Consider the following 18840-nt stretch of genomic DNA (forward strand, 5'->3'; position numbering starts at 1 on the left):
TGGATGGCTGGCCTGGGTCTGTAAGGCTCCAACTTGCCTCAAAACTGGGAAGAGTCAGCCTGAGGGCCCTCAGCCAGAAAGGGGCATGGACTGAATTCCAATCCTCTTCAGACCAAACAGGGGTCTCGGACTGGTAGATGATACTGGTAGACTGTGTGACCTTGGGCTGGTGGCCTTAACCTCTCTGTGCCTCCGTGTTCTCATCTATAAACTAGAGATAATAACCATCTCTGAAGGTGGTTGTGACAAAGAAACGAACTACTATTCTACATAAGAAACCCAGAACAGAGCCTGGAGTAGCCAACATCCAAACTCAGCTTTTCATTGGTCCTTGGAACACATATAAAAATTGATCGCGGGGGTATCTGGGTGGCTCAGGTGGTTAAGCATCTGCCTTTGGCCCAGGTCAGGTCCTGGGATTGAGCCCCACGTCAGGTTCTCTGCTCAGCACGAGTGTCTGCTTCTCCCTCTCCCTCTTTGCCCATTCCCTGCTTGTGCGTGTACTCTCTCTTTCTCTCTCTCAAATAAATAAGATCTTTAAAAAAATAAAAGGAAATGCAATTGAGATGACTAGAGAGCAGTGAGAAAGACTGGCCCCATCAGACGTCAGGAGCTGTAACTTTTACCAAGTTGAGTATGGTAGCATCATTATGCTGGTCTAGCCAGTAGAGCATGTGACTCTTGAACTTGGGGTTGTAGATTCAAGCCCATGACAATTTTAGAGATTACTTACAAAAAGAAAGTCTTGGGGCACCTGAGTGGCTCAGTCATTAAGTGTCTGCTTTTGGCTCAGGTCATGATCCCAGGGTTCTGGGATCAAGCCCTATGTTGGGGTCCCTGCTGGGCTTCCTGCTTCTCCCTCTCCCACTCCCCCTGCTTGTGTTCCTTCTCTCTCACTGTCTCTCTCTTTCCATCAAATAAATAAATAAATATTTTTAAAACATAATAAAATCTTAAAAAAAAAGTACATTTTCATTTATGCGTTTGTCTTTCTCCTTTACTAGACTGATTTTCTGGAAGGCAGGAACTGTGTGTCATTTACTCTGGTACCCACCAACCTGTCTTGCGCTCAACAGTTGCTCACACATTGAATGACTCCTTTCTCTCCTCCTCCAGAGAAATTGTATTTACTGAATAAATTAACTTTTCCTTTATTTTCAAACAGATGATTTGAACAGCTTGTATTTTTCCTTTCTTGTCCATAATATTAGCTTCTTTTTTATTATACAAATACTTGCTCAGCATAAAAAATTTCAAGTAGAATATAGAACGTATAGAAATAGGAGAAAAAAGCAAAAAATTACCTGAGATCCCACTGCCATTAGAAATTTGGTGATTTTCCAGGGCGCCTGGGTGGCGCAGTTGGTTAAGCATCTGACTTTTTGATTTCAGCCCAGGTCATGATCCCAGGACCCTGGGATGGAGCCCTGTGTCCGGCTCCGTACTCTGCAGAGAATCTGCTTCAGGATTCTCTTTCTCCCTCTGCTCCTCCCCCTACTCATCTCTCTTTCTCAAATAAATCTTTTTTTTTTTTTAAGATTTTATTTATTTATTTGACAGGCAGAGATCACAAGTAGGCAGAGAGGCAGGCAGAGAGAGGGGGAAGTAGGCTCCCTGCTAAGCAGAGAGCCCAATGCGGGGCTCGATCCCAGGACCCCAAGATCATGACCTGAGCCAAAGGCAGAGACTTAACCCACTGAGCCACCCAGGCACCCCTCAAATAAATAAATCTTAAAGAAAAAAGAAATTTGGTGTTTTCCTATCAATGCATTTATGTTTATAGTTATATGTTAAAAAAATAGGATTGTCGTAAATTTTTTAAAAGGATGAAGCACACTTTATTTTTATTTAATGTTTTTATTTTTTCTAATTTTTAATTTAAGTTCTAGTTAGTTAACATACAGTGTAATATTAGTTAAGATATTTATTTATTGGGGCACCTGGGCAGCTCAGTGGGTTAAAGCCTCTGCCTTCAGCTCAGGTCATGATCCCGGGGTCCTGGGAAAGAGCCCCACATTGGGCTCTCTGCTCAGCGGGGAGCCTGCTTCCCCCTCTCTCGCTGCCTGCCTCTCTGCCTACTTGTGGTCTCTGTGTGTGAAAAAATAAAAAATCTTTAAAAAATTAAAAAAAAGATATTTATTTATTTATTTATTTATTGAGAATGAGAAATATGTAAAGTATGAGTGCGGGGGTGGGGTGGGTGGGGGGGAAGAGCAGAGGGAGAGAGAATCCTCAAGCAGATTGAGTGCAGGGCCCAGTGCTGGGCTTGATTTCATGACCCTGAGATCATGACCCAAGCAGAAGTCAAGTGTTGGACACTTAACTGACTGAACCACCCCAGGGGTACCAAGATTTTTCTTTTTTAAGTAATCTCGCCACCCAATATGAGGCTCGAATTTACAACCCTGAGATCAAGAGTCATGTGCTCTGAGTCAACCATGCGCCCCACGAAGCACATTTTTTAAAAAAGGGGGGCACCATGGGGCGCCTTGGTGGCTCAGTGGGTTAAAGCCTCTGCCTTCGGCTCAGGTCATGATTCCAGGGTTCTGGGATCCAGCCCCGCATCCGGCTCTCTGCTCAGCAGGGATCCTGCTTCCTCCTCTCTCTCTCTGCCTGCCTCTGCCTACTTGTGATCTCTGTCAAATAAATAAATAAAATCTTTAAAAAAAAAAAGGGGGGGGCGCCTGGGTGGCTCAGCGGGTTAAAGTCTCTGCCTTTGGCTCAGGCCATGATCCCAGGGTCCTGGGATGGAGTCTAGCATTGGGCTCTCCCCCTCTCTCTTTCTCTCTGCCTCCCTCTCTGCCTACTGTGATCTCTGCCAAATTAAAAAAATAAATAAAAAATAAAAATACATTGAGTTCTTAAAACATACTGAACAATGTCCAGGTAACCTGATTCCTCTCCAAGGTCATCACTAATAACATGGGCTGTATACCCTTCTATAGCTTTGTCTATCCTCAGGTAATCAAATGCAGACATGCACATGTGCACATACATGGGGTTTTACAAAAACAAGATCATGGAATATACATTTCTCTGCTTTTCTTATCTAATGACAGCACAGAAGTCCCTCTTGGTATGGATTAACTGATTTTCAAGTCTGCCTAATAATCCTCGTTAGGGATTCCAGTTTGCTGAACCCTTCACTTATTTTTTTTTTTAGATTTATTTATTTATTTGATAGAGACACAGCGAGAGAGGGAACCCAAGCAGGGGGGAGTGGGAGAGGGAGAAGCAGGCTTCTCGCTGAGCAGGGAGCCCAATGTGGGGCTGGATCCCAGGACCCTGGGATCATGACCTGAGCCAAAGGCAGACGCTTAACGACTGAGCCACCCAGGTGCCCCTAACCCTTCACTTATTAAAGGAAACTTACTTTGTTTCAAGATTTTCACTACTACAGAGAGTGCTACAGTAAAGGCAGTAGAAGACCATGAACACATGACATTACGTAATCACATGCCTTGTGTTGGGGCAGATTCCCAGAAGTGGGGCTAATATATTGAAAGGGCTTATTTTTAATTTTTCTTGAAAGGGATAGTTTTAATAGATGACAGAATGCTTTCCAAAAAAGAAATTCTCAGTAGTGTTAGCACATTTGTTGTTTGCTGTTTTGATGGTTATATAAAGAGATTCCTCATGATCACCTTAATTTGCATTTCCCTGCAGAGGGCGGGGGCTGGTGTGGATTCATGTTTTTTTTGCTATTTGGATTTGCTCTTCTGAGACTAGCCTATTCAGTCTTGGCTCATTTTCCATTGTTTTTGTCTTTTTTTCTAACTAGTTTTTAAGACTTCTTTGCATATTAGTTGTTTGGTTTTTTTTTTTTTTTTTTAAGATTTTTGTTTGACAGGCAGAGAGGCAGGCAGAGAGAGAGGTGGAAGCAGGCTCCCCGCTGAGCAGAGAGCCGGATGCGGGACTCGATTCCAGGACCATTCCAAGACGCTGGGATCATAACCTGAGCGGAAGGCAGAGGCTTTAGCCCACTGAGCCACCCAGGCGCCCGCATATTAGCTGTTTATCACGTGTGGCAAGTATAGTTTCCTAATGTGTTACTGTCTGTTGACTTTTATCATACAGTTTATTAATTTTTTTTCTTTTTTAAAGATTTTACTTGACAGAGAGATCATAAGTAGGCAGAGAGGCAGACAGAGAGAGGGGAAAGCAGGCTCCCTGCTGAGCAAAGAGCCCGACGCGGGGCTCGATCCCAGGACCCCGAGACCATGACCCGAACCGAAATGACTGGAACCGAAATGACCCCAACCGAAGGCAGAGGCTCAACCCACTGAGCCACCCAGGGGCCCCTATCATACAGTTTTTAAAAAATATATTTATTTGAGATCGAGCGAGCGAGCATGAGGAGGGGGAGGGTCGGAGGGAGAAGCGACTCAGGGAGCCCAAAGCGGGCCTCGATCCAGATCCCGGGACTCCAGGATCAGGACCTGACTGAAAGCAGTCGCTTAACCAACTGAGCCACCCAGGCCCCCTTATCATACAGTTTAATTTCTTTGGTGATCAAGTGTATCTTTTATTACTCTGTTTCTTGTTTCCCTAAGTCTCTATCTCTAGATGACCCTGGCAGTCGCCTACATAGCATTCTAGGTCTGTTTTATTGTTTAATTCAGGACCCTATACCATTTGTTAGCTCAATTTCTTCTTTACTGAATCTACTTACATATGGGGAATCTATTTCCAGTCTCTATTCCCACAACAAAATCACTGTGTGTCATTATCATGCCTTGTATGTTCCTATTGTCTGAAAAGCAAGTTCCTCTTCAACCTCGTTTACAAGTTTCCCCACTATTTTCAAAATTATATGATTTTAAGATGATGTAATCAACCCCCAACCAGTTGATTTTAATGGAAATGCAATGTATTTGTAAATTAATGTTGGAATTGACTTTATATTGTTTTCTGCCTAAGATTACGTATTCTTCTCCAGGCTCAGATATTGCTTTGATCCTTCACAAAGACTGTTTTACACCTTTTACTTTTTCTTCTTTTTTTTTTTTTTAAAGAAAACAGGAAGTCCCTTTTTACCGGCGGCGCGTCAACGGATCCGGTTTACGGACGCGCGCCGGCCCCTCCCCCGTCCCTCGGTTCCGGGTTACCATGGGAATCGAGAATTGACGTCACTTAGGGCTTCCGCGCCATACCCCGCTGTCGACCCAGAAGCGAAGGGCGGAGAGGAAGCTTTGACCCGTCTACGCATGCGCGCCCTACTCCACTCATCCCCGGCGGCAAATCTCGTTCGGCCTGGGTACCGCCGCGACCTCTCGCTAAATCCCAGCGAAACTGCTCCCCGTGGGAGGGGAGTAGAGAAAAAAAATCGACCAAGCGACAGCCAATCCCATGACACTACGACGCAACCGCGAATGATGGACTCAACCAGCGTTAGCCAATGAGAAAGCCCGTTGCTTCCACGTCACAGTTTGCCCCACCCTATCCCCCTCCTTTCTGGACTCCGAGCTCAGTTCGCGCAGTAACAAATGAAGTGCGCGCAGCGCCGCCTCCGAACTCGCCAGGCTCGGCCGCCATTTCTTCGCCTGGCCTAACGGTCCGGCCAATCCCAGCGTACATCGAGGAGGGCTAAGGCTCCACCAATCGCAGGCCGCCGATTCCGACCCCCTTGCCTCGGCTCGGCCCAATCCAGGCCTCGGACCCGTCGCCCCCGGCCCGCCCCCGCGGCGCCCTCTCTCCTCCCTCTTTGTGCGTCTCGCGCCGCCGCCGCCCGCCGCGTGAGAGGACGGGCTCGGCGCGCTCCGCGGCAGCGCAGTCGGGTCCCCTCCCCCCGGAAGGTTCGCGAAGAAGAAGCCGCCGCCGCCTAAAAGGAGCCGCCGGTGCCGGTCCCCGGGGGCGCCATGGCGACCGGAGCGAACGCCACGCCGCTGGGTAAGCTGGGCCCCCCCGGCCTCCCCCCCCCTTTCCGGGCCCAAAGGGGGCTTCGAGCCGGGGCCACCGCCTGCTCCCGGGCCTGGGGCGGGGCTGCTGGTGCCCGGGCCGCCGCCACCCCCGCCCGTGGGCGCGGTGGGGGCCTTGACCGCGGCCTTCCCCTTCGCGGCGCTGCCGCCGCCGCCACCGCCGCCGCCCCCGCCTCCCCAGCAGCCGCCGCCGCCGCCGCCCTCCCCGGGCTCCTCGTACCCGCCGCCGCAGCCTCCCCCTCCGCCGCCGCTCTACCAGCGCGTGTCGCCGCCGCAGCCGCCGCCACCCCAGCCGCCCCGTCAGGACCAGCAGCCGGGCCCGGCCGGCGGCGGAGGAGGTGAGTCGGGCCGAGAGAGCGCGAGAGGCGTCGCGCGGACGGGCCCGGCCGCCTGAGGGGTGCGCGGCGGCGGCGACGGCGGCTGCACGCGGCAGGGGCGCGCGCGCGCACGGGGAGGCCCCGGGCGGAGGCGCCACGGGGCGCGCGGCCCGCTTCTCGGGCCCCGAGTGCGCACGCGCGCTGGAATGGGGGTGGGGTGGGTAGAGAGCGGAGGCGCAGGCGCAGTGTGGCGGCCGCGCTTTGTGGCCCGACTCTAATTTGGCGGGGGTCTGTGTGGCTCTCTGGACCTTGGTATAGGAGAGGGGTGTTGAGTGGATTGACTCGGTGGACGGGTGGTGGGTGTGCATGTCAGGAGGGCGTGAAGGGGTCTACTGATGACGTGGAGCACTTTCTTCCTGTTTCTAGATAAGTTCAAAAGGCAGAAAAGTAGCAACTGTAGCTTTTTTCCCCCTATAGTAAGGCAAGGTTTTCACTACGGTGAAGGAAAGAGATAAAAAATTCTCAGGTCGTGGTTGGGTCCGATGCACTTCTGGAGGAAGGAATTTTTTTCCTTATCTCCATTTATCTTAGAGAAGTCTGATAAGCCTTCTCTTGTTGGGGCTTTGGGGGGGGGGTTAGAACTGACTTGGGTACCAGAATGTGTAGGGAGTTTATGCCTCTGATTCGGAGGAGACTTTCGCTGCTATTGTCTACATTTCTTTGTCGGATTTTTGATACATTCCCTAGGAGTTCAGATGTTAATTGTCTAGTTGGCCAGGAAAATTGAATCCTTATCTTGGCTAAATTTCTGAAGAAAAAAAGTGATCTTGTTGAAGAACTGGGCTTTTTCACTTAGTAAATCATAGGTTTGGTTGTGTTCTGGCCCATTTGGAATGGTGACTGGTGGGGAGCGGAGGTGAGAAGGAACAGCAATTTCCTGGGTCTTGCTTTACCAAGGTCTGATTATTCCATATACCTTGTCTCCCCTGGGGCTTTTCACACAATCATGGTTAATGTCACGTATCTGAAACTTCAGGCATGAAGATGTATTTGCTTGTTCACATACTTTGCAGTTTTCTTGGATATGTATCATAAATGTGAAATGTTACCTTTTCGGATCCAGAACCAGGTAGCTTTGTGGTGGCCGTTTGTCTCTGACTTCTCCAGTTTGTGTTCATTTTTTGCCATTTACGTTTTAGGTCAAGTTCTCATTTTCCCAGTCTGCGGACGTTGTGTCTAGTACCATAAGTATCCTCAACTGCCTGTTGGTAGTTAATTTGCTGGTTTATATTTGCATTTGATGGACTTTATCTGCCTTTAGACTTCCCAAGTAAGAAGCGAAAGAGGAGCCGCTGGAACCAAGATACCATGGAACAGAAGACAGTGATTCCAGGAATGCCGACAGTCATCCCGCCTGGACTTACTCGGGAACAAGAAAGAGCTTATATAGGTAAATACACGTTCTGCATCCAAATACGTTTTCAGATGGTTAATGGTTTATTCTGAGCAACGTTTAATGTGTCTTAAGTTTGAGACCTTAAAGTCTTGTTCTTTTAAGATGAGGTATGGTCAGGTGTAATTTCACGACTGTGACATAACCCATGAGTTTTTACTCTCTTAAGTCCTGCATTTCAAGCTCCTTGTTCTGGTCTGTTCCATAATAGCAGTGTTCTCCATGAGTGCCAGGAAGGTAGAGGGACCCGCTTAGTGAGGGCAGTCCCCAGTCTAGCACCCCACCCCACCTGCCCTTTTCAGCTGCTGCTCATTGCCAGTTGGTGAGGTGAGTGTCTTCTTCCTCTCTGGACACGGCCCCAGTGGAGAACACTGCAGGTATTATAATTAAGTACCTTTTTCACAGCATGGCCTTTCACCATTTTACATTCCTCCCTCCCCTTCAAATGTGGTCTTTTACTTTTTATAGGTACTTTCTGAAAAGAAAAACTCAGTTTAATCAAAGAGTGGTCCTGAAAGTGTTGAACAGTGCACCCTTTTTTACCATTTTGTTGAATTTAACCTTTCCTTCAGCATCTTTTCTGGTTTGGTCTTTGGAGAGCTGTCTTAAAACGAGGGCTCTTTTACTATTTATTGTCAAAGAACTCCGCTGGGAAAGGGGTACTATTTGGATATGGAATGAGTGGTAGGATAAAGGATCTTAACTGTTGCGATATTTCAAGAATTAACGATAATTGTCCACAGTGTAAATGAAGTTAACCTCAAAATTACCTTTTTTTTTTTTTTTTTGAATACAAGGTTTTTAATGCAAGTTTCACCTTTATTCATGTATCTGCAGCTGTCTCCAAAAAGTTCACTTGATAAACATTTTCTCCTAACTAAATAAACAACCCCTTTGGAGTAAATTAGGGCAAAGGCCGCCTAGGCCTCTGAGGCTGTATCCTTCACAGATAAAAAGCTTCAAGGCTGGCATGTGCTCTTGAGGATCGTATTGCTGAGAGTTTTTGAGGTGTTGGGATGGTTTATGTTGTTTTCATAGTACTAATATTTTTTCTTTCCCCGCTGTTCCAATTTACTTCCACCCACTCCCTTGTCTCATTAGATTGACCTGGGTCTTTACAACCTTGTGGAAATGTCCTTAGTGGAATGACATTCCAAGAACACAAGCAGACTTAGGGGGCAAAACAGACTTACTCTAGGTCTCCAGTCCTCTTCCTGTGCAGGGAGTTAATGTACTGAGCCCTGAGGGTATCTCTAGCTATAAGCCAAAGTGGAAAGAGCCAAAGGCCAGTGTAGATCTCAGATCCAAGAACGAATGATCCCTTTGATTTAAGTACCAGCTATTTCCTCGGGTCAGACCCCACACCCCTACAGTTCATGCCTGCCACCATGAAGCTGACTTCCACCTTGAGTTCTTGACCTTAGTACTTACTGCCAAGTCAGAAATTTTCTGGCATAGAAGAGGTTAGTGAGCCATGTATCTTAATTCTTCTGCCTCTCACGGTACACACTGCTTTGTACAACACCCCCAGTATCTTCTCTTGATGTGAATGTGGGTTTCCAGTTCTTTGGAGTGGAATGGTGTGTGGTACAGCCCTGTGGGATATATTTAAAGTTAGAAGGCTGTCTGGGGTTAGACTTGCAGTCATCCTATTTTGGAGCCAGCTCAGCTTTAACCCAACCCAGTAAGACTTGCCCTCACTAGAGGTGCCTGCTCACAACTCTCAGATGCCGCAAAGGTAAGAAAACAGGTGGTTCTTCAGCGCGCTGAAGGCCGTGATCTGGCTGTACAGTTGCCAATATCTTAAGTCACCAGGGTAGCGTTTCCCTGGAGTCACTGAACTTTGGTGAAACCCTCTCTCTCTCTCACAGTCAGCCTCCTTTTGTCAAGGTCCGAGGGCCACACACACTGCCCTTGACCCGCACTTGATATTTTCTACATCCCTTACTTTTACTCCCCTCGTGAGGAGCAAGTCTGAGAACAGACTTCTTAACATTTCACGGTTACTGGTTTATTAAGGTATATGGATTGTCACCTCAGACTGGAATAAAAGCAACAGGTATCGGGAGATCCTTGATAATATGGATCTGGTTGTACAGAAAGAGTATGTATAACGGGCTTTTGAAGAGGTGTCGAACTGGTTATTAAATGTCTTACGTGTTTAAGGAATTTTGAACCTGGTATCAATGAAAATGATCTTTGCTCAGCTGGTATTTTTCCTTGTCCCATGTTAATTGGGTTTCATTTGGGGCTGTGCCTAATATTTAATGAAGAAAAATAAACTCTCAAGAGTCTTGCCCTCAAAGTAATTTGGTTGGGAACAGGGTGTTGGTGATGATATACATGGTCTGTTCTGGGTGCCAATTGTCTAGCGAAGCCTTGGCGGGGCGGGAGAGGTGAGACTCCTGGTAACTGCTTTGATGTTAGCCTTAGGGGACAGTCTATACCGCTAACCCCTCTTCCAGCAAACTGTTTGCTTCCTTAAGTGATAACCATTTTGAAGTGAAAAATCCCAGTAGATGTAAGTGGACTCCTGCCGGTAGGTGGCTGGGGGTTGCCTCAGTGTGTTCACTGATCAATCGTCCCTTTCAAAGTCTCCGAGTTCTTCATGCTTGTTGTTGTGATTTGAGATGTTTTTTGGTAACATTGTCTTTTTTCCATCCTTTTTTTTTCTTTCCTAACCTGGTTTCTTCCAGTGCAACTGCAGATAGAAGACCTGACTCGTAAACTGCGCACAGGAGACCTGGGCATCCCCCCTAACCCTGAGGACAGGTTGGGAAACAGTTTTAACCAGCTGACAGTAACGCTTTTACCTTTTTCTCAATACGTTTTACTGGTGGCAACATATTGTGTCAGTTCAATGAAATCCTAGTGAGTCGACTGGTAATACTCTGACCATTCTGGGGCCTAGGGTTTGATTAGCAATCTGTATGGTCAGGGGTCAGTTAGAGAATTGGAGTGGAACTTAATTACTAGCAGAATAAAAAGTTACGGGAAAATGGACACCTGGTTTCCAGTTGGTAAGCATATGCAGATGTTCACCTGACTTACCCGCCCGTAGGGACAGTGAGGTGGCCCGTTAACCAGCCTTTTCAGTAACTGCTTGGTTGAAAGCCGAGAGGGGGTAGAGCTTTTCTCACAGGTACACGGGTGCAGGGATTAAGAATACTTTTTGAGCATCACTGAGTTTGAGCAGACCAGAAGCTCGGTCTGGTTAGCTCTTTGCTTCAGTCTCCTGCTCCTGGTTTTGAGATGGTTTTAAAGTAGATGAGATTTCTAACCAGCTTCCTTCACTGCCAGTGAATTTTCCTGCCTCGGCCTTTGCCTGGGGGTATTGGGAGGGGCCAGAATATTCTCGCCTGTTTTGGGAAGGCTAGCAACCAACCCAAATCACTTTTTTTTTTTTTTTTTTTTTTTTTTTTTAAAAGAGTGTGGTCTTCAAACAACTATGGTCACATCCTTTCAGTTTATCATTTCTCTCACCTTTGAAAAGGAAAAAATCTGAGGAAAATGAACTTTTTAGCCAGGAATTAGCTGGTTGAACTTTGAACAGCTAAAATCTGGTCCATTTCATGAGGGCAGTATGCCTCCCTCTCTGTGAAATTGCTTTTAATGCATGCAGCATAATTGAAAACATTTTCACTTTAGAAAGTAGTGTTTTTAGCTTTTATTACCCAGTTAATGGCGTGTTAAATCAGGAAGATGATGTAATGGTTTTAGAAGCCACACACTTATGCATCTTTCTGCTGCCCTTTGCAGGGAACAAATTAACTTAATCTCTCCGTATGGGCTCTTTAATTTTACTTAATGAAATTTAGTAATTTTTTTACCTGTAGATTTCGGTTGGAGGGATGTGTTGTGTTTTATAAATACTTTTTTTTTTTTTTTTAATTTTTTTTTCCCAAAGATTTGCATTGTAGGTTGTAGACCACAACTGTATAGTGCTTTTTTGGCCTTTTTCCCTTTAATAATAATGTCTAACAGGTTACCAGGCAATTCTCAAAAGGTTGAATTTTTAACAAACCTTTGCTTCCCGGAGAAACAGGATTAGAGTTTAGTTGATATATATGATTTGAAGTGAAGAAGTTGGGCCAATCTAACCTCTAGAATATTAGCTTTTGCCTTTTCACATCAACAATTTGGGAAGAGATTAAACTGTTTTGTGAGGCTTTTAAATGACCAATTTGGTACTGGTAAACCTTGTTTTGTTGATTAGCCAGAAATGCTTAATTCTAGACAGCTACGGGGTGGGAATTAGAAATGTCAGTCATGCCAGAAATAAAACCAGAGCAGTTTTTTTTCTCCCTGTATTCAGTTTGAAAGAGGGCCTAATGCCTGATTGGTTTTGCTTTTGAGCCCAGGTTGGAGGGAACTGCATGAGTTTCGTACCTTTACTAAGGTTATTTCCTAAGAAGGTGTATTCTCAGTACTAAGCCACTATGCTATTTTGATGTTGCTTAAGTTGCACAGTTAAAAATGTTATGAAAATACCTTGTAGACTTAAATGTATAAGATGATAGTCTAATGATCTAATGAGCTGGGGTACCTTTGTTTTTGTTCACTATTATTGGATTGTGTTAACAGTTTATATAAATGCTAGAAACGGAGGTGTCATTTAGCCGTCATTAGCCATGAACAAACCTGACCTTTTATTCCATCGTGTGTGTAACGTGGTATGACATGGTTCCCTTTAGGCTGAAGACAGTGGGAGCAGCCGAGTTCAGTCCTTGCTCTCCAACTAGGCAAGGTTCTCTCAACTAAACCAAGGGTATAGGAGTCTTGACTACTTTCAGGATGTTTTTTTTAATAACCTGATCCACATGGTCTCTTCCCTTCTTGCAGCTGCTACTAAATTTTCATTCAGAATATCAAGCTATGGTCCTTTTTGTAATCTCAACTCAGAATTCTAGGAGTGTAACTTCTCTTTTTTTATTACCGCAAAATCCAGCTGTGGTAAACTGACCATTTTATCATTACTATTTTTTACTTGTAGCAACAGCATTTTACTCCTTAAAAAAATGAGAGAGAGAAAATCTGCTTTCTGGACTTGTAAACATTGGTGGAGAATCCTAGGTTTTCCCCTTGCCGTTTGCAGGTCCAGACCCTAGACAAGTACTTGACCAAATCTGCATTTGCAGCCTCTAGCAGAAGCTGCTTTAGCACGTTAACGTTTTTCTCTACCCAGACTCCCCAACCTCGAACAGCCAGAAAACAGGTTGACTCCTGGGCCTTGGACACAGCCAGCCAGGCCATTGAAGGAAAAGCAGAGACGAAGCCTTGAACCATCTCTCTCCATTGTGGGGCCAAGTAGCTGCAGCAGCCTTGAGTCCCAGTGGCATTGGGTTAAAGAGCTCATCCTTACTCTGCGGCAGGGGTGCAGACACTCTTCCTGATAGGGCACGAGCTCTGCAAGAGTTCGCATTTTACCTGAACTTGGGGTTTCCGTGGTTCATGAAGTTGTAATACTGTATAGTTTTTTTAAAATGAAAAATTCATATTTGGCAAGAAGACTCCAGAGGATGATACTGTCCTTGCCATCTACAGTCCAGATATTTTCCCCCAGAGGGGCAGACTTTTTTCTTCTCAACACTTAGAAGCAAGACCTTTTTTTTTTCCTTTCTTACACACACCCCAGTCCCCCAAATGCTAAGCCAGCTTTCATCTCCCCATTCCACACGATCTTGAGTAGCACACGTTATGGTCGGTTCCTCCGAAGAGTGTTGTGTTAGGGTCTGAGAGGCAGAGGGGCTGGGGAAGACTAATTTTAGCCCATGTGGGATGAGAAAAGTGAAGGCAGAGCAGTAACGGTGGTCTGTTTCCCACAGGTCCCCTTCCCCTGAGCCCATCTACAATAGTGAGGGGAAGCGGCTTAACACCCGCGAGTTCCGCACCCGCAAAAAGCTTGAAGAGGAGCGACACAACCTCATCACTGAGATGGTTGCCCTCAACCCTGATTTCAAGCCACCTGCAGATTACAAGTAAGCAGAGGGGCTGGGTTGTCCAGGCCAAGGATTGGTACAGGTCACATGTCATCTGTACAAGTAGAACTGTTTTGGTAGTAATGTCGCACCTCTTAACCTCAAATCATGTATGGTTAATACGTGGTAGCAAGGTTGGTTCTGGAAGAGCTCTGGGTTGTTTGTGTCCTCTGGAAAATATGCAGAGTCTATGAGTCTTGTCTTTTTTAGACCTCCAGCAACACGGGTGAGCGATAAAGTAATGATTCCACAAGATGAATATCCAGAAATCAACTTTGTGGGGCTGCTGATTGGGCCCAGGTGAGTAACTGCTACCCTATGGGATACTGATTTCTAAGAAACTATGACAGGTATCCGTCTTAGGCCCAGCTGGGTGCCATTGATGGCTTATCTTCCTGTTTTTGGTGGGTGTTCACACTTTTCTGTGAGAAAATCTCTTTGATCCCGTTTTACTACAGAGAGCTCAAATCTTGAGGATTGGTGTGGCTGCCCTTAGAGATCACGGAGCTCTTGGTGGGAAACCCCAACTTTCTGCACTCACGGTTTCCTGCTAGTGTGACCAGCCTGTTCTGTCCCCTCCGGCATGTGAACTTGCTGGTCAAGTCTGTCCACTCATTTTTTTCTGCCCCTGATAGAGGGAACACCTTGAAAAACATAGAGAAGGAGTGTAATGCCAAGATCATGATCCGAGGGAAAGGGTCTGTCAAAGAAGGGAAAGTTGGCCGAAAGGATGGCCAGATGCTGCCTGGAGAAGATGAGCCACTTCATGCCCTGGTTACTGCCAACACCATGGAGAATGTGAAGAAAGCTGTGGAGCAGGTGAGGCAGCCACAGAGGGAGCCTCTTCCTAGGAACCTAGCGATGGTCCCAGCGCTTTACGTAACTGCCCATTGCATCTCTACTAGATAAGAAACATCCTGAAGCAGGGTATCGAGACCCCTGAGGACCAGAATGATCTACGGAAGATGCAGCTTCGGGAGTTGGCTCGCTTGAATGGGACCCTTCGGGAAGATGATAACAGGTGTGTGATTGGTTTGAAGTAGACAGAGTGAAAACCTGAAGAACTTGTGGAAGGAGGAAGCTTGGCCATAGCCCTTGAGGTGACTTTTTCACCCCCTTTTCTGTGACAGAATCTTAAGACCGTGGCAGAGCTCAGAGACACGCAGCATTACCAACACCACAGTGTGTACCAAGTGTGGAGGGGCTGGACACATTGCTTCGGATTGCAAATTCCAAAGGTGAGGGCCTGGGCTTGTGGCTTCTTTGTAGCCCGTGGTGCTCAAGACATTTCTTGAGCGTGTCAGTTGGTTGCTGTTAACTTTTGGACCCGAGAGCAGCTTGCTTTCTGTGAGTGTGGTCTGTAATAGAGTGATGTTAAAGCCGAGGGTGACTAGAAGCAGCTTGTGCGTATTTTGTGGCTCATGTTGAGTTCAGGAAAACTAGAAATTTCCATCCTGAGTATAAATGTGTCCATTGGGGCTCATATTAACTATCTTTTGCTGCTTAGGATTGGTTTCAGAAGCCATCTGAATTTTGGACCATTTTTGAACCAGCCCTTGATAGCAACATTTTTTTTTTGCTTTTTTCTCTCTTGGGAAACCTGGCAGGTGCTCCAGTCTTGCATAGACTTTTCTGCCCTCAAACTGGGAATGTAGGGTTTGATGAAAGCTTCCTCTTTGGAAGAGCCTGTGCTTCCCTGGCTCGTGTGGCTGGCAGGGTGCGCTCAGTCTTCTCTGTTGTGACGGGAATCCACGTGGTCTCCCAGATGCAGAGCTGGGCATGGAACTGAGGACTTAACTATATTGAGGAACAGTTAAAAAGGATGATTGAATTTCTCAAAACTCCTTGTCAGTTCTTCAGGATAGAACTTTCCTTCTTAATAATGAATTTTTTTTTTCTCCCTCCTCTCTCTCTTGCGTTCCTTATCCCACTTTCAGGCCTGGTGACCCCCAGTCAGCTCAGGATAAAGCACGGATGGATAAAGAATATTTGTCCCTCATGGCCGAACTGGGCGAAGCGCCCGTGCCAGCATCTGTGGGCTCCTCCTCTGGGCCCGCCACTACGCCCCTGGCCAGTGCACCTCGGCCTGCTGCTCCTGCCAACAACCCACCGCCTCCGGTGAGTTTTGGGGCTGGTTCTTAGGGTCTGGCCCCCCCCCCCATTCTCTTCCGCAGAGATTGGGGGCCGTGGCCAGGTGCTTTGGGTAGAGCACACTGACAGACATGGCTGGCAACATTGTTCTTCCGGGTGTCAGGATGTTCAGGGATCTTTCACTTTAGGAAGATCCTGTCCTTGCGTGTTTCCTGGTCCTCTTGGCACAGCCGGAAGGGCAGTGTTGCCACCAGGGGGAGCAGGCTGGGACGTCGGCGGGAAATGCTCTCACATAGTCTCTCATGTCCACCACCCAGAGCCGCCCACCTTGGATGAATTCCGGTCCTTCAGAAAGTCGGCCCTACCATGGCATGCACGGAGGTGGTCCTGGTGGGCCTGGAGGTGGCCCCCACAGCTTCCCACACCCGTTACCCAGCCTGACAGGTGGGCACGGTGGACATCCCATGCAGCACAACCCTAACGGACCCCCACCCCCTTGGATGCAGCCGCCTCCGCCGCCGATGAACCAGGGCCCCCACCCACCTGGGCATCATGGCCCTCCTCCAATGGGTAAGTAAGTGTCAGACCAGAAACCTTGGGGCTTTGGGATAAGCAAGGGTGATACCTGGTTGCTGTGAACCGGAAGCAGCTCCCACAGTGGCTGGGTATTGCACCAGGTCTCTTGCCAAGGCTGGGGCTCCAGAAGGAGCAAGACTTCTTCGTGACTTAGGAAGTGGTTTCTGTGTGGGGTAGACACCGGCCTCCCTCTTAAAGGCAGGGTTCCAGAACCGTTCATACTAGGGTATTGTATGGTTTCAAGCTGTGTGATCCGAATCAGCTGTCGGTGGGGGCATCTTTCCCGGCCAGTTCATATGTCCTGCTAAGTCCCTGCTCTTTCCTTCCATCAAGATCAGTACCTGGGAAGTACGCCTGTGGGCTCTGGGGTCTATCGCCTGCATCAAGGAAAAGGTAATGCCGCCTGTCACCTGCTCACTCTGGGCTCTGCACTGCGCCCGGGAGTGGGGTCTCTCTGGCCCGGGTCCCTCTCCCCTGCCTCTTCCCCCTCAGGCCTCAACCTTGCCTCTGCCCACCTGCAGGTATGATGCCGCCGCCGCCTATGGGCATGATGCCGCCGCCGCCGCCGCCTCCCAGTGGGCAGCCCCCGCCCCCTCCCTCTGGTCCTCTTCCCCCATGGCAGCAGCAGCAGCAGCAGCCTCCGCCACCCCCTCCGCCCAGCAGCAGTATGGCTTCCAGTACCCCCTTGCCATGGCAGCAAAGTGAGTGCACTATTTTGGGCCTGTGGGGGTGGGCGGGATGGGGGGGTGGGGCTGAGAGGAGCAGGAGCGAGCACCTCACTGGCGCCGGGAGGCAGGCAGACACCCAGGGAGGAGCGCTGCTCTCTGCCCGCGGTGTAAACAGAAAGGGCCTTGTGGCCCCTGGGGGTCTGGGGGAGGAGAGCTGATGTTTGGCGTGGTTGTGTCTGGGGAGTGGTTTTGGGGGACCTGGAGGGACCCTGCCACTGTAGGTGGGGTGCCAGAAGTGCAGGCTCGCACCGGCTGGGCAGCTCGGCTGGGCTGCAGGAGCTGCCGGCCGCCGGCTTCTGGCCGCCCCGAGCCTGTGTGGAAGGCCTGGGTGGGGAGGGCGCTTGCATGCTGCGGAGAGGGATGTGACTGGGGCCTGAGAGACTGCAGGGATGGGAGTGGGCTGTGGGGGGAGTAGCTGTGGCCTTGAGGTTGAATGTGCCGTTCGGTGGTGGCGGCGGATGGGCGGAGGGATGTCAGAGCCGGTTCTTGTGTCTGGTACCTTCCCCTCAGCCCTTCCAGGGGCACTGGTGACAAAGGGCTTACTCTGCTAAGCCCAGAGACCTCGAGGCTGACCCCAGGGTAGTCCTGCCCACCCCTCCACTCCCCATCACCAGGACAGCCCCGCCCGCCCGCCCCCCACCACCGTACCGCATGCCAAGCAAGGAGCAGGCGCCCCTCGCCCCCCCATCCCAAGGCAGCCGCCGCAGAGAGCCGCGGTGTGCCCCCGCGCGTGTGACCTTGGGCTTCTTTACCACCCCAGATACGACGACTACCACCACGAGCGCTGGCACAGGGTCCATCCCGCCATGGCAACAGCAGCAGGCGGCTGCCGCAGCTTCTCCAGGAGCCCCTCAGATGCAAGGCAACCCCACTATGGTGCCCCTGCCCCCCGGGGTCCAGCCGCCTCTGCCGCCCGGGGCCCCTCCCCCTCCGCCGCCTCCGCCGCCTGGTTCCGCCGGCATGATGTATGCCCCGCCCCCTCCTCCTCCGCCTCCCATGGACCCTTCTAACTTTGTCACCATGATGGGCATGGGGGTGGCGGGCATGCCGCCCTTCGGGATGCCTCCAGCTCCCCCACCGCCTCCACCACAGAACTAGACTCGGTTTTTTAAGAAAATATATATTATATATAGAGAGAATTGGTCTCGTTTAAACACACGCCGAACCTCACCATATGGAGCCAGACATTGGGATGCACGCATGTGATTTGTGTGCACGCATGTGTGTGTGTGCACGCACCGGGCTGGGCCAAGCGACTGAGGACTCGCTTGGGAACGGGCAGGTGGTAGTAGGGGCGCCAGCTTGGGCTCTCCTGGCGCCCCGTAGCATCGAGTGTCTTCTTTGTCTTCTTTCTCTCCTCACCCAACTCCCTTTGCCTCTCCCCAAACCGGGCCGCCAGGATCCCTCCCCGCAGCGGCGATGGCCCGAGCCATGAGAGTGAGGACTTTCCGCGCCCATTGGTGACCCTTCCAGGCAGACAGCCTCAGCAGCGCCCCTGGTGGACAGGATGGTTCGGCAAAGCAGCCTGAGTTATTTTTGTGGATGGAATCGGAACACGCTGGCTCCATATCGTGAAATTTTTATTAATTTTTTTCTTTTTCCTTTGTTGTTTCCTTATCTCTTCCTTTCTTCAGACTCCGTCCAAGGAGATGCTCTTCCCCGATCTTCTGCTGCAATTAGATTCCTTTCCTTTTTCTCCATTCCTTGTTCTTCTCTTCCCAAGGAGAGGAGGGAGCAAATGGTTTTAGGCGCAAGCTTTGGCCATTAATGTCAGTCTGT

The 18840-nt window shown here is 49.0% G+C and overlaps 1 protein-coding gene across 1 annotated transcript; it reads left to right on the forward strand.

The window, feature by feature from the left end:
* The first annotated feature begins 5095 nt into the window (after positions 1–5095).
* Positions 5096–18585, forward strand: LOC111149452 (splicing factor 1). Its single transcript, XM_022506539.1, is given in 14 exon segments — positions 5096–5912; positions 5914–6256; positions 7557–7685; positions 10385–10460; positions 13514–13666; positions 13877–13966; positions 14302–14485; positions 14572–14687; positions 14797–14904; positions 15604–15784; positions 16054–16327; positions 16667–16726; positions 16855–17034; positions 18461–18585. Coding segments are annotated over 14 exon segments (2013 nt in total). The 5' UTR covers positions 5096–5858; the 3' UTR covers positions 18526–18585.
* The last annotated feature ends 255 nt before the right edge of the window (positions 18586–18840 follow it).

The sequence above is a fragment of the Enhydra lutris genome, unplaced genomic scaffold, assembly GCF_002288905.1.
Source record: "Enhydra lutris kenyoni isolate GAN:26980312 unplaced genomic scaffold, ASM228890v2 scaffoldscaffold22, whole genome shotgun sequence".
Classification (NCBI taxonomy): domain Eukaryota; kingdom Metazoa; phylum Chordata; class Mammalia; order Carnivora; family Mustelidae; genus Enhydra; species Enhydra lutris.